General features: G+C 38.2%; 1 protein-coding gene across 4 annotated transcripts in view; it reads left to right on the top strand.

Annotated features, from left to right (window-relative positions):
- LOC131075735 (pullulanase 1, chloroplastic) overlaps nucleotides 1-26294 on the top strand; it is a 356768-nt gene that overhangs the window by 89040 nt on the left and 241434 nt on the right. For all 4 annotated transcript variants that reach the window (XR_009113252.1, XM_058012612.1, XM_058012613.2 and 1 more), the window contains one exon: nucleotides 7838-7888. Coding sequence is in view for 3 of the 4 variants with exons in the window: in XM_058012612.1 (XP_057868595.1) it covers nucleotides 7838-7888 (51 nt within the window). In the remaining variant the exon portion in view is untranslated. The remainder of the gene's footprint in view (nucleotides 1-7837; nucleotides 7889-26294) is intronic.

Below are 26294 nucleotides of genomic sequence, written 5' to 3'. Positions count from 1 at the left end.
CCCTCTCCAAGGGACCAGGGCGATATAATGGTAATGTTGCCTTTTCTTTAAGTTCAAGACACTCCAAGATGAAGAACAAGGTGGCAAAGGGCGTTTCGAGGCATCTCAATCAAACACAAGGCATCAAAGGTCGCAACATTAAAGGATTTACACCAAGACACCTAGGTTCGCTCCTGTCCCTCAGGCAGGGACCAGAGCGATATTTCCATAAAGGCATAGATTTCAAAAGTCAAACAAGTATCAAGCGACTAAGAAGGATCAAGGGACTTCATCTTACATTATGAAAGCGATGGCAAGTGGATGAAAACAAAGACAAGCTCAAAATCTTAAAGTTCGCTCCTGTCCCTCTCCAAGGGACCAGAGCGATATCTATTATACTTGCCAATTCATGTAAAATTCATGCCGAGTCAAGGTTTTGTAGGATCACACAAGGTCTAAGGCGTCTTAACAAGGTGATATGCAAAGGTGTCGAACGTCAAAGTATACCAATTTGAATAAGAAAGTTATATCGCTCCTGTCCTTTGGACAAGGACCAAAGCGATTTTCATTAAAACACTCATATTCCTTTAAAATCAAGGCAAGACAAGGATGGGCAAGATCGAGAACGCCATTTGAAAGATGATGATCGAAGTACAAAGGTTGAAAGGTGGCAAATTCTAGCTAGAGCTTCAAGATCGCTCCTGTCCCTCTCCAAGGGACCAGGGCGATGATCTTCTAAAACATCAAGGTGTCTTGTGGAATTCAAGCAAAACGAAAGTGGAATGAAAGAATAGCATTGTTTATCCTTCACAACAAAGATTGAAATTCAAAATTACAAAGGTCAAGGAGAAATTATGAGGATCGCTCCTGTCCCTCTCCAAGGGACCAGGGCGATATTTGCTAAAGCACTTATCATCCTTTGAAGATCATGACAAAACAAACTTGCAAAGGGTTGAAAACGTTGTTTGAAGGATAATGAACGAGGAATTGATATCAAGAACGAAGAATCTCACGTAAAAGAATAGGGATCGCTCCTGTCCCTCTCCAAGGGACCAGGGCGATAATCGTCATGAGATGCATTCATTCGCACAAGCAAGTCAATTAAGATCGAAGGACCCAACGAAAATGCCAACTTCAACGTGAAGATGAAGACTTTGAACATCAAAAGTGCAAAGATCGAGACCAAGATGATGGATCGCTCCTGTCCCTCAGTCAGGGACCAGGGCGATGAGGTTTGTATATTTCATTTTCAAATTTTGGCGCTCAAACACATTTTTGAAATTATTTAAATGCTAGAAAATTCGATAAGTTTGAAAATCCAATTAAAATGGCATTTAATATTTGCGCTTGGTATTAATTAATTGTTTTTGCCTTGTAAAAATCGAAATTGTTAAATTAAAAAACGTTGGCAAATAATTAATTAATTATTTTAATAAAAAATTAAATATAGCGCTTGGTATTTATTTGTTTTATGGAGGTCGGCCCTTGTATTTATTTAAAAATCGTTTAAATTGCCTTATTTAATTACCAAGTCGGCCTCAAGGTGAATATGAGGTGAGCGCTATAAAGGGTGGTGAAGATTTTTATTTCACATTATCATTTTATCATCTCAAGTGCGATTTAAGGAAGACAAAGGGAGAAGGCGCAAATATTATCCAAGGAGGTGCGAACTTGAAGTTTAAATTGTGCGAACCTGTCAAGCATTGAAGATCACGTCAAGGATATATCAAAGGTGGCAAAGTTCCTAATTTGAACAAGAGATCACGTTGAAGATCATCTAACATCAATTTTGCCCAGGCGATTTTATTCATTTGCATTCTAGAGTTAGCTCTCTCGTGAGGTATGGCGATTTGGTTTTATTGTTTTAAGTTTTAGATCGTCATAGCTTAAATTTTGAATTTTGAATTTTGAATTCCTAGCTCAATCGTTTTTTAGGAAATGATAACTCTAAGACTTATCATGAAGTTTTCTAAAATTTTCTCTAATCTATGTTATATATTGCAAGATCTAGTTTCTCATTATGAAATGTTGTGTAGGTATGGCAACCCCGAAGGCGGGAGCATCCACCAGTCGTTCAGCTCTCATGAAAGAAGATCAGAAGACCGAAGAAGTGGAGACTAAGATCGTGTTGAAGTGGAGCAACATTGGAGATACTAACTTAGGTAACTTCAGCACGAGGAAGTTTCGATAGGTCCCTTACATTGGCAAGCCATCACCTGTCGCCCGGAGAATAATCGAGAGTGGCATCATTAAGGCGGCCGGCTTTCCTCCAGCTGTTCAGTGCCATGAGTTGATGATCGAGTGTGCTCGTCACTATGATCCACAGTCCAGAACGATCGTGTCCAATGAGGGAAACACTTTGGCGTACCTTTCAGAGGAAGCTATAAGTGAAGCTTTCCATCTTCCAGAGCACAAGGACATGATATACAAGAGCATAGAAGGAGCCAGGTCAATGTACGAAGATGATCCAGATGCTTGTCTAAGCATTATCAATAAGAACTGGTTACTTAAGAGCCGTCCCCGTCTAAGCAAGGTGCCGAACACACCACACAGGATTGACTTCCAGGAGGAGTACAAAGATTTGATTACAATGCTCAACCGAGTTACAGGAGCCCCTCACGCCTTCTACTTTGAAAGGTGGATGTTCTACTTCATCCAAGTGATAGTTCAGGGAAAAGGTACCATACATTGGGCTAGAATGATTAGCCATTGCTTAGACGTACAGTTGAGGAGACTCAAGGCTACCAAGTCCTTCCACATGAGTTCATACGTCATCTATGCCTTGATCAGGAGTTTTGAGTACGCAGGACTACCTCACAGAGGAGTGATTGGAAGAGGACCCGGCGAGGTCAGAGCTTGTGATTCCTATGCCTACTTGCATCATCCGCCAGGGAGCAACTACAAGCTAGTTAATGATACCTTCACGATGAACATCACAAGGACGTTGCAAGGTGGGATTCACAACAGATTATCTCAGGATGCACAAGAATTGGTGAAGAGGTACGGTGCTTAGTTTATCCAATTTCCGAAGTTTACTTATATCAGAGTTCATGGATGTCCTTTACCTCCATACATGTTGCCGAGATATCCGACAGACAGAATTGTGTTACTTGAAGTAACAAGACAGTTGGCAACATTTGCGAAGGCATTCAGACACAGACATGGGAATGGAGTTCCAGTACCTATCATTTTGGGCAATTCAGTTGAGGTATGTCCTAATGCTTTAGCTATGGATGACGCAGAGAAGGAGTTAGCCATGTATTCTTTTTCAACCTTTGCTTTGAGGGAAAGCTTTGATCCACATGGACATTTAGAGGAGACAGTCGGTAGGAAGTTTAAGCATGAGTACCAAATTGAAGATTTTATGATGAATCTCTTAGATGATCTTGAAGTGAAATGAAAAATGCATTCTAGATTGCCTTTGGATTTCATCAGGAAATGCAGGATTTACAGAGTGGCCGACCAAGCACAGGACAGTGGCAGACATATCCAGTCATCCTATGATCGAGAAAGCAAATCAATAAGGTTAGATTGGGATGAGCCCGAGGTCGTGGATTTAGATGCTTTAATGGCTCCAGTCTTGTCTTGTACTCGCAGATGGGTTGACGTACAGCATCAGAAATTGAGAGAGCAAGGCATAGCTATGACTTTCACTTTGGAAGAGAAACCAGCCGAAGGTGGAGCTAGTGTAAGTGAAGGTAATCCTAATCCTAGAAATTCAGGTGAAGGTAACCTTCGATGTGCCAGTGAGGGTAATCTCCATCCAAGAGGTTCGAAGAGGAAAGAGAGACCTGGAAAGAGAGAATCTTCCAAGAAGAAACAAGAGGCCCACCGAGATCGTTCATCCGGCACATCTTCTCAACAGGAGAAAAGGACACTTCAAGTGGAAGAATCCATAGAGTCGATGGTACACAACGACAGGCAGGAGGAAGGATAGGCACAGCAAGGGTCACCAGATGGATCTCTCCAAGATTATGAGTTTGATGAAGATAAAGAAGACAATGAAATGACATCTCCTCCCAGACAAGAGGAAATAGTGCATAAAGAAATTCAAGTTCAAGAGACAAGATCGGCTATCCCAGATTGGTTGAAGGAAAGATTAACCAAGGTGATCGTAGTAGAGGACGAGGACAATGCAATTGATTTAGAGAGCCTTGTTGGACGTTCTCACGAAGTAACAGAGAAGAGAAAGGCTACCAAGATGTCCAAGATGATTCGAGATGAGACTGGATCCAGAAAACTGCAGATAGCTACACCGGCAGTAGACAAATATGAAGGTGAGATCCTAGCAGAGGAATATGATATACAGACTTTTGAGCTAGGACCATCCACAGCAGAGCAGACGTTGGATGATGCCACCGATTCATTTGAAGCATTGAAGGACAAGCTTAGAGAAGAAATGGAGAAGAATAGAAAGATTGAGAGAGAGGTCGGTGCATGGAGGACATATTTCAGTCACATCAATGAACCTTTGGGACGTCAGGATCCAGCTAGATCACCAGTGCAGGCACTTCCACTTCAATCAATCAATGAGGCAGAAAGATTCAGGAATATGGTCCAGCGTACAAGTACTTGGATGGATAAATCTCATACAGTGGCCATAGAGTTTGTAACAAGGATGATGAAGATTATTCATCAAGCTATCCAGGTTCTTGAGATAATCCACAATTTGATGATAACAGTAGCCGCATTTTCCCATACCAAAGATGTTATCATTCCTGTCTTGAAAGTAATTAGACACACATCAAGGAAGGTCTTAGCGCAAGAAAAGATCATGGATGGAGGACCTCACAGTTTGCTTCAGTGGTCAACCTTACTCCATATGAAGAGTGTTCTCTTCAAGGACATTAGTACTAAATGTAGCCAAGTTGAGGAGGTGATCAATCCTATCCAGGACAGAGTATTTGAGGTACTTCGTACCATTCTTGGCAGAAGGATCGAGGTCGAGACAGATGTGGATATGCAGGAATTAGAGGATAGAATCAAGGTCATCTTTTGCAAGGACGCTAATGTTACAGATGAGCAATATGATCAGATGTTTGACACCATGCTCTTGATTGAAAGAACAAAGGAACTTGAATCTTCGTGGGACGCAGCTCTTCTAGATGCATTCAATCAAGTCATCCATTTGGAAGAAAGTATGAAGAATCTTCGCGAGATTCCAATTGCAGAGATTGAAGGAATCGTATCAAGATTCATTGCATATGCTAAAAAAGAGAATTGGAAAGGGAATAAGATTCTAGATGAGAGGTTGTTATAGATGACATGGCATCTTATTTGTCATTGGTTTATGTCTCCTAGGTTTTTGTGCCAAATTTAATATTTGGCTATGCATTTAATATTGTTCAGTAAAAAGGAGGCCATTTGTAACAAACCCTAATTAGGGTTTAGGTGTCATGATCTTGACCGTTGATCTACTTTCAATCTGGACCATTCATTGTAATTGAGGATGCTATTTATACCCTCATTTTTCATTTCATTTGTAACTAGAGTAATAGAAAATAGAGATAGTTGAGAGATTAGAGAGATTAAAATTAGAAGCAATTTTACTTTTGTAGCAAGATTGAGTTTGAGGAGAGGAATTCAAGCAATTGTTGTACATGATGACTTTGAAATCAATGAAATATTGAAGTTATGGTGTTTTGTTGCAACTTTCTTGGTTATCTTCATGGTTGTCAAATTTACTTGAATCATGCTCAATCAAAGTAGTGTGTTAATTTGAAGGACATAGTGTGAGACTTGATCTTTGGTAGGATTCGTAATCCAAACCACTAGCTTCTTGCTGATTGTAGGAACGCCCTGCATGGTCAACTGGAGATATTTGAATCATTTAACCTTCAAACATTATTGTATCTTGGATATGTACCTTCGTGGTAGTGTCTTTGATCTTTAATGCATTGAAAATCATTTTGTTACCTTAGAAGATCGCATCAATTTCAATTGAGTTGTTATCTTATGGCAAAATTGAAGTTGGTTGAATCTTGCCAAGTCTTGTTCACACGAAGTCATTCTTAGGGTTAGACTAGATTAAAATTCTTTCGAAACCCTATCCCTTTTGTTATTTTTTGAAAAGCTTCTTAGTTTAGTAAGATTTCGGAATTTCGGAGTGTAAGATCCCCTTGAGGACACAGCAAATCACATCATACCAACTGGTGCTTATCCACACGTAGAGACCCTACTAACCAGAACATTGGAGTCATCCTAACTGATCCTTCATGCGAATCTTCAGCAGTTAGAGACTTTATTCAAGAGAGGATAAGATGCCTTTAGGTATTTTATTCTGTGTATGATGGTGTACAAAATACACGTCAACAGCTCCCTACAAGATTTTACTCATTATGAGGATCAAAGATGTATAGCTCTATTCATAAAGAGATGACTTAACATACAGTTTGCATTCTTAAGAGTCATTAACACCACTCTATCTTAATGGTCACCTTTGAATTTCTTTCTTGAACCTCTATTTCAAAGACACAAGTGAACTTACTGTGAATTATAATTTTTTCTTTCTTGAACCTCTATTTCAAAGTCACAAGTGAACTTACTGTGAATTATAATTTATCTTAATTTTCGTTACAAACTTTTATTTAAAATTTATTTTCATGCAGCCTCATTAACAAAATTTAATTACTAGTGAGTAATAATATATAAATTGCAGATTTTATGGTATAGTAAACTTCTATTTTCAAAATTTTTCAATTACTATTTATAAGATGTAATTAAATTTCTATCTTTTATAGGTGTTGTTTTATGAAAACATCAGAGGTTTTTAACAATGTCTATGTACATTAACTGGTAGGGTGGTTGTATATGGAACTTTTGGCAATATTTAAATCATTTTATTAGTTGGAGGCATCCTTTGTATTATAGATTTTTGTGCTTTACACCATACAATAAAATTTATGTCAATACTAGCGTATTTGACAGTATCCAAATCATGCACAAATGCTGGTTGTAGATATTGAATTAGTATAGATATCTTAAATACTTGCATATAAAAAATGCTGAGAGATATCAGCCTTGAGTTAATTTATTTACTTGATTAATTTTATTTTGTTCTAGAACTCTTTTAGAATTATTTTATTTTAATTTAAATTATTTATTTTATTTTTATTTCAAGAGCTATATATATATATTTAAAGAGTCGTTTTATTTATTAAAGAATTATTGTGTTTTAAACTTTTATTTCAGAACTATTTAAGAATTATAATCCATTTACATTGTTTATTTTAGCTATACTTGGAGAGCTATTTTTATTTATTTAAGATTTCTTTTATTTACTTAAAATTTATTTTATTTTACTTTAGAACTATTTAAGAATTAAATTATTATTATTTACTTAAGAGTTATTAGTTATAGTTTTCTTAATAAATGTGTCTATTGTGTTTTAGTTTTTATGTACATGGTCACGATGTGAAGCTCTGTACCTTGCTGCTATTGAGAACATCCCTCAGCATAAATAAAGAATTCCACAAGAAAGGTCTTACATAATCAAGGAATGTGTTTTCAATTCCAAATTAATTTGGATAGATTGATTGTCTTAGTGGATTATATAGTTGTTTTTCTCTACATATTCTTTTTAAAAGGTGAAAGAAAACGGAATTTCAATTTAACATAATCCACTTATAGCGAATGCCTTAATATAATATGCACTATTGTTTTTTCCTCTTCCTTACAGGTATGTGTTATCGTTCAAGATAATTAGTTTGTAATGTTTCAAAGGAATCAATTATCCATCTTGTCACAATTTTCTTTGTATAGAAGTCCAAGTCTGCATGTATTATCATTGGCATTCAATGTAACTGCAGCTTGAAGCACAATTTAATCTAAAAATTAATAATAATTGTGAGATGTGCAGGTTGATGGATTTCGCTTTGATCTCATGGGACATCTAATGAAAAGTACCATGGTATTACCTTACATAACTTCTATATTTAATGTACATACACATTTGGTAACCTTTAATGGGAAAGCTTGTAGGCAAGAACAATTGTTTTTGTTTTAGGGCTACTGGTTATGATATAAGTAGAATGATGAGACATAGTCACATGGGCTATACTGTATTTTATTGCATACTTTTGTTATTTGCAGTTGCACATATCTCTATCTTCCTCTAGAAGCTTCCTTGTTCTAGAAGTTTTTGTACATGTGCTTTCTCTTAGAAGTTTTCCTTTGTCTAGAAGCTTTCTGCATACCAGGGTAAATTCATGGGCAACAATGATGAATTGGAAATCCTCCTATTTGAAGAAAACTAATGTTCATTCTTTCCACAATAATTGCAAGTGAATTTTCTTGGACCATTATTGCGAGAACCCTAGGTTGATGATAACTATACCTATAGTTATAGAAATAAAAGCATGCTCTTCATTTTTTAGACAATCTTATTGAATTAGCTTTGCATCTTCTAGTTGAAGTAAATTGTAAAAATCATCAAAATATAATTACTTAGCTAAAGATGTGAAGAGAAAGTTGAAAATGGACATTAATAATAAATTAGTTGGAATGGATTTGGAAGATTTTTTTGTTTTAAAATTATACAGATAAGTCTTAGAGGTGCAATTTTAGTTCCTAAACCTGCTAATTGATGATCAAGATAGTTAGAACTAATAATAAATTCATCCATAGATCTCAATTATTATACTTTAAATGTTGTAACTGATCTTGAATCTGAACCAAAGAAATGGGACTCGGACTCGGCTCGGACTCGGCTCGGCTGACGTGGACTCGGACTCGGACTCGAGACTCGAAGTCAGACTCGGCTAGACTTGGCAAAGTGAAAAACTCGAGAAATTTAGAGATTTTTAAAGATTTAAAACTTGTTTCATGCACCCTTTATTAAATATACCTTAAAGACACAATAACATCATCGAACTCTTCCTTTCCAACTCTTGATGCACCAAATCAAAGTATAGTGCAGCCCCAATGTGATGAATGGATGAAATCTTGAGCTTCCTCCTTGCTGTTTTTTCTTCAATGAACCTTTGTTTCTTTTCTCAACTTACTTTTCTCCTCCTATTTTGCCAAATGAATGAAATGAAATTCACTCTTAGGGGTATAGGATAATAAAGAAAAAAAAAACAACTTAAAAAACTTTTAAAAATGAGTTTTTTGAATGCCTTTTTTCATGCCCAGCGCTGACCGAGTTTGCACGATGGGACTCACGAGTTTGGGCGATTTTGCCCCAAAATCGCTGAGTTGGCAAGTTGGGCGAGTTTGACCCCTGGACTCGGCCGAGTCCGAGTCCGAGTTTCCTGGACTCGTGGGGGGGACTCGGACTCGGACTCGCCGAGTTTGGGCGATTTCCATTTCTCTGATCTGAACACTTCTAGCTTTGTTAGTATTGACATACATAGTTTTTAGTTTTTCTCACACAAATGCTGTTTTACAAGATTTATTATGAAGATGCAATTCAGGTTACATATGATGCCCAATCCTTCACAATTTCAAGTGTTCCGCCTTTGTATATCCTCATTAAAAGAACACTGTCCAGAAATAGATGTGTTATGTGTGGCTATACTCACAAGATGCTTAAATCTAAATATAAGCAATACATGATGTTTCCAAGTAGGAATAATTACTAGAACTAAGCTTAGTTTCTAGAAGTAATGTAGCCATCTACAAGGGTGAGGAAGATTGTGAGCTAAAAAAATTAGATTCAATGAAGAAAGAAATTTGATATTTTATTAAAAATTTCTTACGTTACTGGGTCCCTGCCTTAGACCCTCCGGGACCTGCTGCTGTTCAAAATAGGCTCGAGTTTGGGGCCAATTCACTGTGGTTCAAGCCAGGATCCGGCCCACAGATTGTGGGTTCCGTCCTACCAAACCCGGGCGAACTTGACAAGAATTTGGTCCTCAAAATACTTCTGTGGTGAACCCAAGGAGAATTTGCCAATTTTAAATTTTTTTTTGAGTGTTTTTTACTGCCTAAAAGGTAATTTCAACCCTCCCAACCCTAATCTGAAAATTGAAAACAACACAAAGTTAAAACTTATTTCATTTATGCTCAATATAATGAAAAAATAAAAACATTTTGCTCCATTGCTAAACTTACTTTTTTGCTTGCCATTGTACAAAGAGAGTTGAAAATTGATTGTTGTATGCTTGAAGTTGGTTCTTGTTCTATTCCTATGTGGTTGCAACTTGCAAGTGTTGATTTGTTCTCAAAGACATTGTAGAGGAAGATTTTTTGTTTTTTTTCAAATTATTCCATACATTTTTTTAACAAATTGAAATGAACTCTAGTTTTTGTTGGTTTTTTCATTTTAGTTTGTGGACATGTACCTATTTGTAATGTCCCCCTTTTTAATTAATCTAGTTTTTGCCTTATATTACTATTCTTAGTCAACAAGGGAGGGTTACAGAGAGGGTACCTTTATCTTCTGAAAGGAAAATCCTGCAATAAATTAGAAAGCAGCATACAGTCATAATCTAAAAGTAAATAACATTTACAAATTAAACTATACATGCAAAAATCATGAACACAAATCACAACTTGCTATTTGATTTTAAGATTCTCTATGCTAATTAAAGCAACCTCTAATCATAGTAAGCTAGGATGTGTAATATGATAGGGTGACCTTGTGACCCTCTACCCTAGGCCCAATACAATGCACCTATGCCCCCCTTTGGTCTCATGTGGCACATGCCATACATATGAGGTGGCATACTGTTGTGACGTTTTCACACATCGCCCCATTGCAAATGGGGACCCATGTTTTTTTGCTTTTTAGGGTTTGTTCTTTAGGTTTTTTAGGGTTTTGTTAGTTGGCCTTTGCATTTTGAGTGTTGTCAGGGAGATCAATAGGGTAGCAAGTCCGGCTTGAGTGAGGTCCTGATCCTGAAATTTGGCTAAGTCTGGAATGTCCTGATCCTGAAATTTGACTAAGTCTGGAAACTGAAAAACCTCAAAAAACTAGATTTTGCAATATAACTCCTGGAGGTCTGAAACCACTCTCAAACATCCTGAAAGTATATATGGAATATAACTTAAAGTATAAGAAAGAAATTTCTTATACTTAAATGTTATATTCCATAAAATTTATCCTGATAGAGAGTTCGAAAAGTCAAATTTCGCTCCTGTCCTTCACTGAGGATCCAGAGCGAACTTCGCTCCTGTCCCTCTCAGGAGGACCAAGGCGAATCGCTCGTGTCCCTCACCAAGGGTCCAGAGCGAAAAAGCTTAGTGGACCCATTCCTGACCGTGTTTGGACGAATTGAGACATCAAAGGCATGGTGAAGGACGAAATGAGCATGATAGAGCATCCAGACTTGATCAAAAACGATGAAATGATGAAGTTTTTGCCTAGAAGGTCAAATTCGCTCCTGTCCCTCACTTAAGGACCAGAGCGATTTTCTTTATATGCACAATTTTAGACCTTTTTTGGACATTAACTTTTATTCATAGAATTAAGTAAGATGATATCTTCCTTAGCCAAGACTTTTTTTGATGAAAATTGTAACGATTTGGCCTAGAGAGCAAATTTCGCTCCTGTCCCTCAGTGAAGGACCGGAGCTTAAAATCTGACATTGCTTTGTCCTCGCAGGATTTTAACGACTTGACGATTTGAAGAGGTCCAAGGAGATGCATTTTACCAAATGAATATAACTTGAAGTGCCGTCGTGAAGAAAAATGAACCAAAATGCAAAAATCGCTCCTGTCCCTCAGTCAGGGACCAGGGCGAAGTCTATTGTAGCTCCCGTCCCTCTCCAAGGGACCAGAGCGAAGTTCTTCATAGGGCACGCACTGGGCAAAGATCAAGTCAGTTTTATGTTCAAAGGCAAGAAAGGAGGTGAGTTGAACCCGTTGAAGATAAATTGAAGATTATCAAACATCAACAAGGGACCTAAATGCTCAAGTTCGCTCCTATCCCTCAGGAAGGGACCAGAGCGATTTTTGTCTTAGATGATTTTCTTGCCAAGTTTGAAAGGGTCTCAAGGCATGGGTGAATGGAATGAAACATTACGAATCCGTTGAAGATAGTTTTCAAAGATGATAAAGTGAAATGAAGCCCACAAGGCCAGGATCGCTCCTGTCCCTCTCCAAGGGACCAGGGCGATATAATGATTATATTGCTATTCCTCCAAGTTCAAACCACTTCAAGATGGAGAACAAGGTGGCAAGGACGTCTTAAGGCATCTCCATCTAGCACAAAGCATCGAGGGTCGTCAACATTGAAAGATTTGTACAAAATACCCTAGTTCGCTCCTGTCCCTCAGGAAGGGACCAGAGCGAAATTTGCATAAAGGCATAGATTTCGAAAGTTAAACAAGCATCAAGTGACCAAGAAGGATCAAGGGACTACGTTTTACCCAAGGAAGACGATTGCAAGTTGGAGAATGCAAGCATGAACCCAAAAACTTGAAGTTCGCTCCTGTCCCTCAGGAAGGGACCAGAGCGATATTGAATATATTGACCAATTCATGCAAAAATCACGTTAAGTCAAGACTTTACAAGGTCGTAAAAGGCTCAAGGCGTCTTTTGAAGGTTATATACCAAAGTGTTGCACGTTAAAATGCTACCAATTTGTACAAAAGGCCTATATCGCTCCTGTCCTTTGGACAAGAACCAAAGCGATTTTTACTAAAACACTCATGTCCCGTCAAAACCAAGACAAGGCAAGGATAGGCAAGATCAAGGACGCCATTTGGAAAGCGATGAACAAGAAGCAATGATTGGAAGTTTGCAAATTTGAGCCAGGACACCAGGATCGCTCCTGTCCCTCACCAAGGGACCAGGGCGATATTTGCTAGAACACTTGTTATCCTTTGAAGATCACGTCAAAGCAAAGTTGCACAAAGTTTAAAACATCATTTGGAAGGCGATACAAAGGAGGAGAACGTTGAAATGTTACCAATTTGAGCTTGAAATGGAGAAAACATCAAGATCGCTCCTGTCCCTCTCCAAGGGACTCCTGTCCCTCTCCAAGGGACCAGGGCGATGATCCTCTAAACATCAAATATGCCTCGTAGAAGTCAAATGAAACAAGCGTGGAGTGGAGAAATGATGTCATTATTCGCCTTATGATGAAGATTGGAGATCGAAGATGCAAAATCAAGGAGAAAGCATGAAGATCGCTCCTGTCCCTCTCCAAGGGACCAGGGCGATATCACATCTAAAGGGTATTCGTTTGCAAAAACAAGTCAATCAAGCTCGAAATCCCTAGCAAAAATGGCAATTTCAACGTAGGAATGAAGATTTTGAACGTCAAAAGTACAAGGATCGAGACTAAAATGGTAGATCGCTCCTGTCCCTCAGTCAGGGACCAGGGCGATGAGGTTTGAATCTTCCCACTTTTCCAATTTTTGCGCTAAACAAACATTTTGAATTTATTTAAATGCTAGAAAATTCGATAATTTGAAAATTTAATTAAAAATGGCATTTAAATATTGCGCTTGATCATTAATTAATTATTTTTGCCTTGCAAAAAAAAGATCGAATTTATTAATTAAAAAACGATGGCATTTAATAATTAATTATTAATTAATTAAAAAATTAAATGGAGCGCTTGGTTTATGAAAGTCGGCCTTTATTATTTGTTAAAAATCATTTAAATTGTCTTATTTTATAAAAGTCGGCCTAAGTGAATTGGTGGTGTAAGCGCTTATAAAGGGTGGTGTAGATTGTTATTTTCACATTACCATTTTATCATTCAAGTGCGATTTGAGGAAGACAAAGGAGTAGTGCGAATTGTGTGTTAGAGGTGCGAATTTCATTTCAAGCAAAGGAAGGCGCTAATATCATCAAAGGAGTGCGAACTTAGTTTCCACTTGAGCGAACTTGCCAAGGACATTGAAGATCACGTCAAGGACATATCAAAGGTGGCGAAGTTCCTAATTTGAACAAGAGATCACGTTGAAGCCATCTAATATCAATTTTGCCTAGGCGAATTTTCTTCATTTTGCATTCTAGAGTTAGCTCTCAAGAGAGGTATGGCGATATGGATTTATTGTTTTGATTTTGAACATTGATCGTCATAGCTTAAATTTTGAATTTTGAATTTTGAATTGTAATAGCTCAATCGTTTTTTAGGAAATAATAACTCAAGGATTTATTATGAAGTTTCCTAAATTTAATCTCTAATCTAGTTATTCATTGCAAAATCATGTTGCTAATTTTGAAATGTTGTGTAGGCATCAAATGGAGATCTCATCAAGGAAAATCAAGCCGAATCAAGGACGATCTTCGCCGGGACGATCAAGCCAGGACAGGGGCGACCTCTTTCAATCCAACGTTCCAAGGCGAGGTACATCATCATCTTGCAAATCAAGGACAAAAGGAGTTAGAACAAGAGTTAATTAAAGCAGGCCTCTCAACGACATCAAATTGAATATCTAGCAAGCTACAAGTGTCAGATGAGGTGGCATCCTAGTCATCACTCCTCCAGTCAGTGTGGTCCACCTCAGCATGTCCAGATTCAATGTACTTATTTCATGGAAGGTGACACAAACTCCGATGTACCTACCCTGGCTATCCATTGGTCGATTTTTCCAGAGAGGACATGTGTCCAAGCAATACAATTTTATCATTGGTCAAGCATTAAATGTTATGTAATGGCTGTAACAAACCCTAATTAGGGTTTTCATTGTTGAATCTTGGCCATTGATCTCGAATTGATCTAAGCCATCAAATTGTATTGTGGGCACTATATAAGCCCAGGCATTTCATTTGTAAAGGCTAATTAGAAATAAGGAGAGAGAGTTGTAAATAATAGAAAGCAGTTAGTAGATAGAGAGTAGTTAGAAGTTGATAGAATAGCAATTAGAGTAGAATAGGAGGACAAGGCAAGAAATTGTTGCCATTGATTGTAAACAAACTCCATTTTCATTGAAGTAATGGTGAAGCGTGTCGTTTCTTGCAATTTGCATGGTTTCTTGTTGAGTCTTTAATCCTAGATGGTAGATGATTAGATGAATGGAAGAAATGTGATTGATTGATGGTGGAATTCGTATATCCATACTACTAGCAGTTTGTTGATTGCAGACTTGCCTTGTGTAGTCAACTGGAATCGTTCAGCCTAAGCTCAATTTCAATTTGTCGCTTCTTCATTGATATGCATCAACTTGATGGTGTCTATGCCTGCGGTGATGATTTGAACATCATAAAGCTTCCCTTAGAAGATCACACTAGCCTTGTGTAGATGTTCCATTGATGTCAAAACAAGACCTAGTTAGAGTTTTGTCAAAGATCAATCATTGCTCCTACATTCTTAGTATTAGGATTAGATCCTCTCTTCGCCCTTATCCTTTTTCCATTTTTTCAAATCCAAGTTAGTCAGAGCCTGTGTTCCAGCAAAGCCGATCGGAAGTTCAATCATCAAATGTAAGTCCCCTTGTGATTCCAGCAAATTACATCATACCACTGGAGTTTATCCACACGTAGAGACCCTACCAAAAGAACATTGGAGTCATCCTAACTGATCCTTCATGCGAATCTTCAGCAGTTAGAGACTTTATTCAAGAGAGGATAAGATGCCTATTGGTATTTTATTCTGTGTATGATGGTGTATAAAATACATGTCAACACATACCTAGTGAGGCATCCTTATTGAAAGTAAATACAAGAGAAAGGAAAGAAAAATGAAATCCAAGTAAGTTTACTGATGAAGTAAATGTTACCAAGAGAAATGCAAAAGCCTTGGAGCAATCACCCAAATGTGAAGAAGGAGGCACAAGAACTTTTGAAAGGGGAAAAGCAAAGAAAACCCCCTTGTGATATTATGAATGAGGCAATGCCTAAAATGTGTGTGTGAGAGAGAGAGAGAGAGAGAGAAGCTCTTCACAATAATGTCATTAAGAAGAAATGAGAGAGGAGACATCTCTTAAATAGACATGAGGAGAGGAGTTACAAAGTAACTCTCAAATCTATGAATGGCACCATTCATAAAATGTGTGTGCCATGTGTCCACATCCTCTTATGGAGGAAATCTAATATTCCTTAATAAAGGAAAATAAAAGAAATAACTTGTCCTCACACATGTACTAGAGGACAAATTACATATAGGAATTCCAAAGGAATATCTTAAATTAAATACAAATAAACCTAAGCCAAGTAAAGATTAAATATTCTAACACCCCCCCTTAAGCTTTACTTGGGGAGTTTACATCAAACCCTTCAATGGGTTGCAATCCAAGATTTTTACAATGAAATTGGAACTTTTCTTTACAAAGTGGCTTGGTCAAAATATCTGCAACTTGGTCTTCCCCCTTGCAATAGAGGAGTGAAACTTGCTTGTCTTCAGTTTGTTCTCTAATAAAGTGGTGTTGGAGAGAAATGTGTTTTGTCCTTGCATGGAAAACTAGATTTTTAGCCAATGCAATGGCACTTTGGTTGTCACAATACAATGGAGTTGGTTCATGTTGAGGTAGACCCAATTCTTCAAGTAGTCTTCTAAGCCACAAGACTTCTTTGGAAGCATTAGTGCATCCTTTGTACTCAGCTTCAGTGGATCCAAGAGAGGTAGATTGTTGCTTTTTACTATTCCAAGAAATTGCTCTTGAACCAACAAAAAAACAATAACCACAAGTAGATTTCCCATCATTGGGATCTCCACCTAGATCGGAATCAGTAAAACCGTTTAAAGTAAAATCAGAATTTGCATCATAAAACAAACCTACATTAATAGTTCCTTTAATATATCTTAAAATTCTCTTAGCAACTTTAAAGTGTGTTTGTTGAGGTTTAGACATGAATCTTGAAACCAAACCAACACTATAAGCAATATCTGGCCTAGTATGAGTTAAATAATTCAAACTTCCAACTAATTGTCTATACAAAGTAGGATCAACAACAGGAGTTTGCATATCAAGCATTAACTTAGTGCCTAATTCAATAGGAATTGAAATGTGGTGAGAATCATTCATTTTAAACTTATCTATGAGATCTTGAGCATATTTACTTTGAGATAAGAAAATTCCTTTAGAGGTTTGCCAAATTTGCATGCCTAAGAAATAATGTAAAAGACCTAAATCAGTCATTTGAAATTTTTGATTAAGTTGAAACTTAATATCAGAAATCAAAGTATTCGAACTTGAAGTAAGAATCAAATCATCTACATACAAGATAATGATGATAATATCATCTTCACTATGTTTAATATACAAGTTAGGATCATTTTTACTTCTAATAAAGCCTTGAGAAAGAAAGAATGCATTAATCTTTGAATACCACTCCCTAGGAGATTGCTTTAATCCATAAATTGATTTCTTTAATTTACAAACTAAGTGTGCATTACCTTCTTTAATAAAGCCAGGAGGTTGGGACATATAAATTTCCTCATGTAAATCACCATTAAAAAAAACACTTTTAACATCCATTTGGTGAATAGGCCAATTCATTCTAGAAGCTAAAGCAAGCACAAGTTTAATTGTAGGCATTTTAGCAACAGGAGCAAAAGTTTCAGTATAATCTAAGCCTTCAATTTGAGAAAAACCTCTAGCAACTAATCTAGCTTTAAATTTACTAACTTGATTATTAGCATTCAATTTGGTTTTATAAAGCCACTTGCAAGAAACAAGATTTTTACCATGAGGCAAGGGAACTAAATCCCAAGTTTGGTTAGGAATTAAAGTATCATATTCTTCCTTCATTGCTTTTTGCCAATGTGGTTGATTTTTAGCTTGATCAAATGTTTTAGGATCCTTAGAATTCATAATATTAGTCATTAAAGCATAATTACAATAATTAACTCTTCTAGCTTGAGTTCTATCCATTCTAGCTAAGTATTCATCACTATCTTGAATTAAAGATTTAAACCATTTAGGTCTTCTTTTATAAGTAATGGATTCATCACTAGAAGAAGATTCATGAGGAGTAGAGTTATTATTATCATCATCACTATCACTAGAAGGAATAGAAAGAGATGCATTAGGAGTAGGGTTAAGAGAAGGAGGTTGGTCCTCCACAAGCACAACTTTGCTTTGAGAAAGTTCATCATCCTCCACTTTAGAACAATCATGAATGCCTTTTTCTGCAATACAAACATCTCTTGCAACTTTTACCTTGTTAGTAATAGGATTGTAGACTCTATAACCTTTAGTATTTTCATCATAACCAACAAAAATAAAAGGAGAAGATTTAGCATCTAATTTTTTTTCTTTTTTCTTTAGGTTTGTGAACATAAGCTATAGAACCAAAAATTCTTAAATTCTGCAAATTGGGCTTTCTACCAGACCAAGCTTGTTCAAGAGTTTTATCCTTTAAGGCTTTGGTAGGTGTTCTATTAATTAAATAATTTGCACAAGCCATAGCTTCAGCCCAAAACTTGTAATCCATATTTTTTGCATGCAATAAACATCTAGCCATTTCAACAATTGTCCTATGCTTCCGTTCTGCCACACCATTTTGTTGTGGTGTATAAGGAATGGTAAGCTCATGTTTAATTCCAAAAGATTTCAAATAAGAATTAAATGCATTATTGACATATTCCCTTCCATTGTTAGTAGGAAGAATCTTAATTTTAGAACCAGATTGCCTTTCTACAAACATATGAAATTCAGTAAACACATCAAGCACTTGATCCTTACTATGAAGGAAATATATCCATGTTCTCCTTGAAAAATCATTAACAAAGGTAAGTGCATACCTTGAACCTTGGATGGAGGGATTCTCCATGGGACCCAAGAGATTACTATGAACTAGATGTAATTTAGTATATGCCCTTCAAGATTGACCATGAGGAAAAGGTTCCCTATGCATCTTACCACTCATGCAACCATTGCAAACAATTTGAGAAGGAACAATATTAGGCAATCCATCAACCATATTTTCTTTTTGCATCAATGAAATATAATCAGAATTGAGATGGCCAAGTCTTTCATGCCATATGATAAAATCAATAGTAGTAAGCAAAGAATACTTTGGAGGAGCAAATTCATAGAACTTGAATAAGTTATCACTATCCATTTTAGCAGTAGCAATAACATGATTAGTTTTTGGATCAATGATATAACATATGCCCCTATAAAAGTTAATTTTATAATCTTGACAAAGTTTAGGAACTAAAATCAAATTTGATTTTAATTCAGGAACATAAAGAACATCATGTAATTTCCCATTAGGAACATTCACATCACCAATAGCTTCAACTTTGCAACTATGATTATTAGCTAATTGAACAAGAATATTAGAAGTATCAGGATGCAAAGATTCAAAACATTCTTTATGAGAAGTAACATGCTGAGATGCACCAGAATCAATAATCCACTCAAGTGGTTGAGAAACTTTATAAGTACATGTAAATGCATGACGAGATGAATTACCATTATTATTACCTTTTTTATAATGAGGTTTATGTTGTTGATTGTTTTGATTATTTTGGTTCATGGGCTTTTTACCATTTTGCTTCTTAAAACAATTATTAGTAATATGTCCATCTTTCCCACAATATGTGCAATGGGTCTTGTTTGAGAATTATTCCTTTGATTATTGTATGTATTATTATGATTATTATTATGAGAATTGTTATGATAGGATTTAGAATGAGATTGATAACTAGAAGATTTGTGATTATCATTATGATTATGATTATAATTATTATTATTAGATTTAAAATTATTATTATGATTTTGATTCTTAGACATAAAAGCATGTTCACTACTTTTAAGATTACCAAATTGAATTAATTTATCTTCCTCTTGACGTAATAAATTACGAAAAATATCATAAGTTAATTGAGTAGCTAAGCTATAAATAGCAAGTTGAGCATGAATATTAGTAATAAATTGTTGAAATTGACAAGGAAGACATTTCTTAAGAATAAGATGAATTAAACGTAAATCAGCTAGCGTAACTCCTAAACCAGTTAATTGACTTTTAATTGTAGGATTTGAGAAATACAAATCCACAGAACCCAAAGAAACCTGCATGCAAGAAACCTGTCACAGAGAAAGAGAGAGAACGAATACAAGGGTTTTGGCTCTGACAAAGAGAAAAGATTTATTATCAGAGAAAAATGAATCAAGAGAATAACAATAATACAAGAGATCAATCCTTATAAAGGAGATCAACACCGAAATGAAAACCTAACCCTAAGGTGAGAGCATTTAATAATTAAATATTAATTATTAAATGACTAATGTATGCATAAAGAGAAATCTTAAGAGGAGAGTAAAGTTAATTAATTACTTTACTCTAACACCCCCCCTTAAGATGAGCTACAATGCAGCTACAAACAATGCAGAAGAAAGCAAAGGAACTACAATGCAAAAGAGGGTCCCGGCAACAAGGCCTGATCAGGTACCTTAATACAAGAAAATCTCTATAAAGCGGAGTAAAGGAGAAAACCCAGTGGGAAAAAACTCCTCTCCAAAAAGAGATAAAGAATCATGCTGAAAAGAAAACATGAAGGAAGGAAGGCCTCACTGAGACCCCCCAAGGACAACTTCCTTCACCCCAAGCATGGAGCGCAACTGAAGATAGCGCGGAGATGCCAAAGGTTTAGTGAAGATGTCTCCAACCTGCTCCTCTGTAGGAATATACTCCAAGATGAGAGAACCATCCTGAATCAATTGTCTGATGAAGTGCATGTGGATTTCAATGTGCTTTGTCCGCTGATGCTCCACTGGGTTGCGAGAAATATGAATGGCACTCTGATTATCACACCAAAGAGTAGTGGGACAATCTGGAGGAAACCCAAACTCAAGCATCAACTACCGAAGCCATAAAACCTCCTGACTGGCTAACACTGCTACACGATACTCAGCCTCTGTAGATGATAATGCAATAGCAGACTGCTTCTTGCAAGACCATGTAATAGGACCAGAACCAAGGCAAAAAACGAAGCCAGAAGTAGACTTCCGATCATTGACATCACCAGCCCAATCAGAGTCAGTGAAGCCAATGATGTGAGGGGATCCTGAAGTGTAGTGAATGCCATAATGAGTGGTGCCCCTAATGTACCTCAAAATACGTTTGGCTGCTTGCCAATGGCTCTCATGAGGATCATGGGAGAACCGAGAGACAAGGCCAACCGCAAAGGAAAGATCAGGACGAGAATGTGTCAGGTACAACAAACTGCCAACCAACTGCCTGTATAAAGTGGGGTCTACTGAAGGAGTAGAGCAAGTGGAAGACAAAACAACACCTGACTGAAATGGAGTGGGGGCAGACTTGCAATCAAGCATGCCAAATCGCTGAAGCATATCAAGAGCATACTTCTCCTGAAATTTGGAAATCCCATCCGAAGACTGAATAACCTGTAGACCCAGAAAGAAGTGCAAGAGACCAAGATCTGTCATCTCAAACTGCTCCATCAAAGCTCTCTGAACACTCTGAATCATGGAGGATGAGCTACCTGTAAGGATGAGATCATCGACATATAGCACAAGAATCAAAAGATCACCCTCTTGACGCTGAATATACACTGTGTGATCGGAATGACAGCGTGTGAAGTGAGAGGAAAGCAGGAAAGAGTCCATCTTCTCATACCAAGCCCTGGGGGCTTGTTTGAGACCATACAATGAACGTCGAAGTCTGCAAACCAAAGAAGTGTCCTGCACAAAACCCTGAGGCTGCTCCATATAGATCTCCTCATGTAGGTCTCCATGCAAGAAGGCACTCTTCACATCCATCTGAAACACTGTCCATCCCTGTGAAGCTGCAAGTGAAAGTACCAGGCGAATAGAATTCATCTTGGCGACAGGAGCAAAGGTCTCAGAGTAGTCAATACCCTCTAACTGAGAAAACCCCTTCGCAACAAGACGTGCCTTATACTTGTCAATAGAACCATCTGCAGCATACTTGGTACGATACACCCACTTGCACCGAACCAACTTTCTTCCCTTAGGAAGAGGACAAAGATCCCAAGTATGATTATTCATCAAAGAAGAATACTCCTCATCCATGGCCCTATCCCACTCAAGGTGTCCTGTCGCCTCTGAAAACTTTTGAGGATCATCTGAAAGGGCATGACTCAAAAGACTAGAACCAGATGTTTGAGCACGAGTGCGACGAGTATCTGAAGGATAACCTACCAAAGAACCAGCTGCATCAACAGTATCACGGGCCCACTTCGGCAAAGACGGAGCAACTGGTGGTGGTGGAGAAGGTGGATCATCATCTACATCATCCTCAAGAGATAAGTAATCCTCGAGATGAAGAGGAAGGAGTAGGCAATGAGGGAGAAGTTGGTGATGGAGAATCCATCTAAGGATAGAGCTCATCAAACTGGATATCCCGCCGAAACAGGACCTATCTGGAATCAGGATCAAACAACCTGTATGCCTTAACATCCTCACAGTAGCCAACAAATATGAGTGGTCGGCTCTTCCTCTCCATGGCTTTCCGCTGAGCATCAGGAATAAATGCCCAAGCCTCACTACCAAAAACTCAGAATGTAGAAACATCAGGCTTGACATGGGTCCAAGCCTCCTCAGGAGTCATATGTTGCAATGCCTTATGAGGCATCCGATTCTGAATATAATTGGCACAATTGACTGCCTCAGCCCAAAATGAAGAACTCATAGCTCGAGACTGTATCATACAATTTGCCATCTCCCGTAAGGTTCTGTTCTTTCTCTTAGCAACACCATTCTGCTGAGGGGTGTAAGGAACGGTAAATTGATGCTGTAAACCATGCTCAGTGCAAAAATCTCTGAAAGCCTGATTAACATACTCCCCCCCATTGTCGGTGCGTATCCTCCTGATAGAAAGTCCAGATTGCTTCTCCACAAATGTCTTAAAAATCCTGAAGGAGTCAAAGACATCAGACTTGTACTTAAGAAAGTACACCCATGTACGTCTGGAGAAGTCATCAATAAAAGTGAGCACATAACGGGCCCCTGAAAAAGAAAGAGTTGGAAAGGACATAAGATCACTGTGTACCAACTCTAGGGCTGCCCTAGCACGAGAGGCTCGACCCTTAGGAAAAGGATCTCGATGATGTTTGCCAAGGACACAACCACGACATACACCATCCATACAAGAAATCTGTGGAAGCCCAATCACAAGTGCCTGTGTACTCATCTGCTGTAGATAACTGTAATTGACATGGCCAAAATGCTCATGCCAAAGCCTGCTCACTGAATCTGCATGTGCTATAAGAGAGGAACCAACAGTGTCTGAACTCTCAAAGCCATCAAAACTATATAAGTGAGATGCAGAATCCACACTCCGAGTAGCCACAACCAAGTCAGGATCATGAAGATCTCGAATAACCACATCATGAGGTGAGAACTCAACTGTCTTATCAGAGCCAGAGTGGCAAATCTGATAAACGGATAGAAGGTTTGTCGAAATGTCAGGAACCAAAAGCACATCCTGTAGACAACCACCATCCAATGAAACAGTTCCGGAACCCTGAACGGAAAGTTGTGCTGAGTCACCAACTGCAATATGTCTAGTGCCTGTAGGGGCAAGAGCGGTGACCAAATCCTCTGTGTGTGTCATATGGTGAGAGGCACCAGAATCTAGAATCCAAGTGGATGCGGAGGACAATGCTCGTGCAGAAAGAGCATGTCCTTTCCCTGTGGGCTGTGAAGGAGGCTGAGGTGCATTGATATTATGCTGCTGCATGGCTTCCTCCAAAGCCTCTAAACGTTTCCAACACCTGGAAACGGGATGTCCTTCCTTGCCACAAAAACTGCAAGGATCACCAGAGTTCTTCTTAGTCTTGGAGGAAGACTCACCACACTTTGAAGATTTTCCCTTTTTAGAATTGAACTGTGGTTTTGAATCAGACTTAGGTGGTGGCTTGGAGGGATTCTCACTAGCCTCTGAATCTTTCTTAGGCTTCGGTTTCTGCTTCTGTTTTCCTTTGGAGGACTGGGCTACCAATGCTTGGTTCTGTGAACCTGAAAGTGAATCCAACTGCTTAAGCTTAGCTTGCTCACGAGTCAGACGATCACAAAAGACCTCAAAAGAAGGCACGACATGTCGAGCACCCAAGGCATCCATGGTGGAATAGAAGGTCGAAGAGAAGATCTGAAATGGACCCCGAAGCTTGGAGAGAATCAGGAAAATGCACTCTGTATCAGTCTTAGTCTTACCACAACCCTGCAAGATAGATCTTTGCTGTTTGAACTTCATCAGAAAGTCCTCAACAGAGGGAAACGAATCAGGTATCAAGGAAGTTAACTCTGCCTCAAGCTGCAAAGCTCTGAACTCGTTGACAGTACCAAAAAGTCCTTCAAACTTGGTCCAAATGGCTCGAGGAGTGAGACAACCCTCAAGATGAAACTGGAGACTGTCGGAAATGTGTAAAGCCATCAATCCCATAGCCTGATCCATATTGTTCCTGTGCTGCATAACCTCAAAGGGACGTGTCGACTGAGGTTGAATCTCATCCAAATAGGACCATAACCTTCTAGACTGGAGAAGAGTCATCATGTGACCCTTCCAAGTGTGGTAATTATGCGGCGTGAGAGATTCAATAGGTCTGTCTGCCATCCTGGGAACTGTGCCTCAACTGCTCTGAATTTTTTGAATTATTATTAAGTGGTCTTTCAGAACTAGACAGAAGATGCAGAAGGGGTTTGATTGTTTTGGTTTGGTGTTTGTAGATTCTGGTTTTCTGATGTAAATAACAGAAAGCAAGAAAAAACACCCCCCCACAATGCAAAAAACTAATCCCCAGTACAAACTGAAAGCCAAAAAATGATAGAAAGCAGTAACGGGGTGAGACAAAATTTTGAGCACCTGAAGAATTTACTGATGAAATAGACTGTAGATCTGGAAAGAGCACAGAACCACCTTTCCGACGCCTATTTGCTTTCGAAAAACGGAGCAAAAACGAGCAAGTTATGCCCCTCGGAGTGCAAAAAGGCCCATCGGACTTTGACTGCGAAAAAATGCAATCAAACTGGAGAAATATGAAAAAATTCCTGCACCATTAGAACGGGCTCGGAGTCAGCTTTCCAACGCCTATTCGTTTTCGAAAAACGGAGATCGGACGCCCGATTTACGCCCGATTTTGTAAAACTGCTTCAAAAAAGGACCCAGATGGGCCTTTAAGCCCTCAAGGGCTTTAAAAAAAAAAGCCCCTGGTCCGCTGGGCGACCAGGAGCTAGCGCAGGGGCTGCGGGCGGCGCAGGGGCGGCGGTGGAGAGTGGGCGGCGAGCGGGCGGCGGGCGGCGGCGGCGGCGTGGCGGTGGCTGCCTGGCCGCGGCGGGGCAGTGGCCGCCAGGTGGCGCACCGGCGGCGCGGGCCTTAAAATTGGCTGTGCTCGTAGAAATTTAAAAAAACTGCGTTTTTTAAATTTTTTTTGAATTTCCGCCTCGTGCTGCGTGCCCTAGGGCCGTACGGCCTTGGGGCATAAATTTTTTTGCCTTCTGGAGCAACTATGTCCAAATCGGACGAGGGGCATAAATTTTTTTGCCTTCTGGAGCAACTATGTCCAAATCGGACGAATTTTATATGAAAATAGGGGTTTTTGGGCACTGCGAGCACAACGGTGAGGTCCGTTTGGGCTCAAAGTGCACCAAAAAAAATACCCTCCTATTCCAAAATAAAAAACAGAAGACAAACACAGATCTGATGCAACCAAAACCTTGATCTCAAAATCTTTCAAAAGTCTTAACAAGCTGCAGCAGATATGGCTCTGATACCATGTAGGATTTGAGAAATACAAATCCACAGAACCCAAAGAAACCTGCATGCAAGAAACCTGTCACAGAGAAAGAGAGAGAACGAATACAAGGGTTTTGGCTCTGACAAAGAGAAAAGATTTATTATCAGAGAAAAATGAATCAAGAGAATAACAATAATACAAGAGATCAATCCTTATAAAGGAGATCAACACCGAAAGGAAAACCTAACCCTAAGGTGAGAGCATTTAATAATTATTAAATGACTAATGTATGCATAAAGAGAAATCTTAAGAGGAGAGTAAAGTTAATTAATTACTTTACTCTAACATTAATAGAATCAAACTTTAATAAGAATTCATCCATGATTTTAAAATCCGTATACCTGAGATCTTCAAGTTGATCTTGAAGCTGAATTTTTCGGGATTCATTTGAGCTATCATAAGTTGTTTAAAAAATTTCCCAAGCTTCATACGCTTTTGTGCAATTTCCAATTAAAACATACAAATCAGGAACCATTTAAATACCAATTAAACCAAGTGCTTCCTCATTTTGAGCCTTCCATCTATCTTGGTCGACTTGAGGAGCTGTTGTAGCGGGCTCAAAGGTTTTATCAGTAGCAACATCTAAAAGGTGTTTGAAATGAAAAATAAATGAGATGTGTTTTCCATGAATGATAATTGGAACTATTTAATTTAATTTCCGGAATTAATGTAGACATGATAGCAAAATAAATGTGAACAAATAATGGTTAAAATTGAAAATAAAAATAAAAAATTACCCCCTTAGATTAAA

Source organism: Cryptomeria japonica, chromosome 1, assembly GCF_030272615.1.
Source record: "Cryptomeria japonica chromosome 1, Sugi_1.0, whole genome shotgun sequence".
Taxonomy (NCBI): Eukaryota; Viridiplantae; Streptophyta; class Pinopsida; order Cupressales; family Cupressaceae; genus Cryptomeria; species Cryptomeria japonica.
This window is presented reverse-complemented; position numbering and strand designations above follow the sequence as displayed.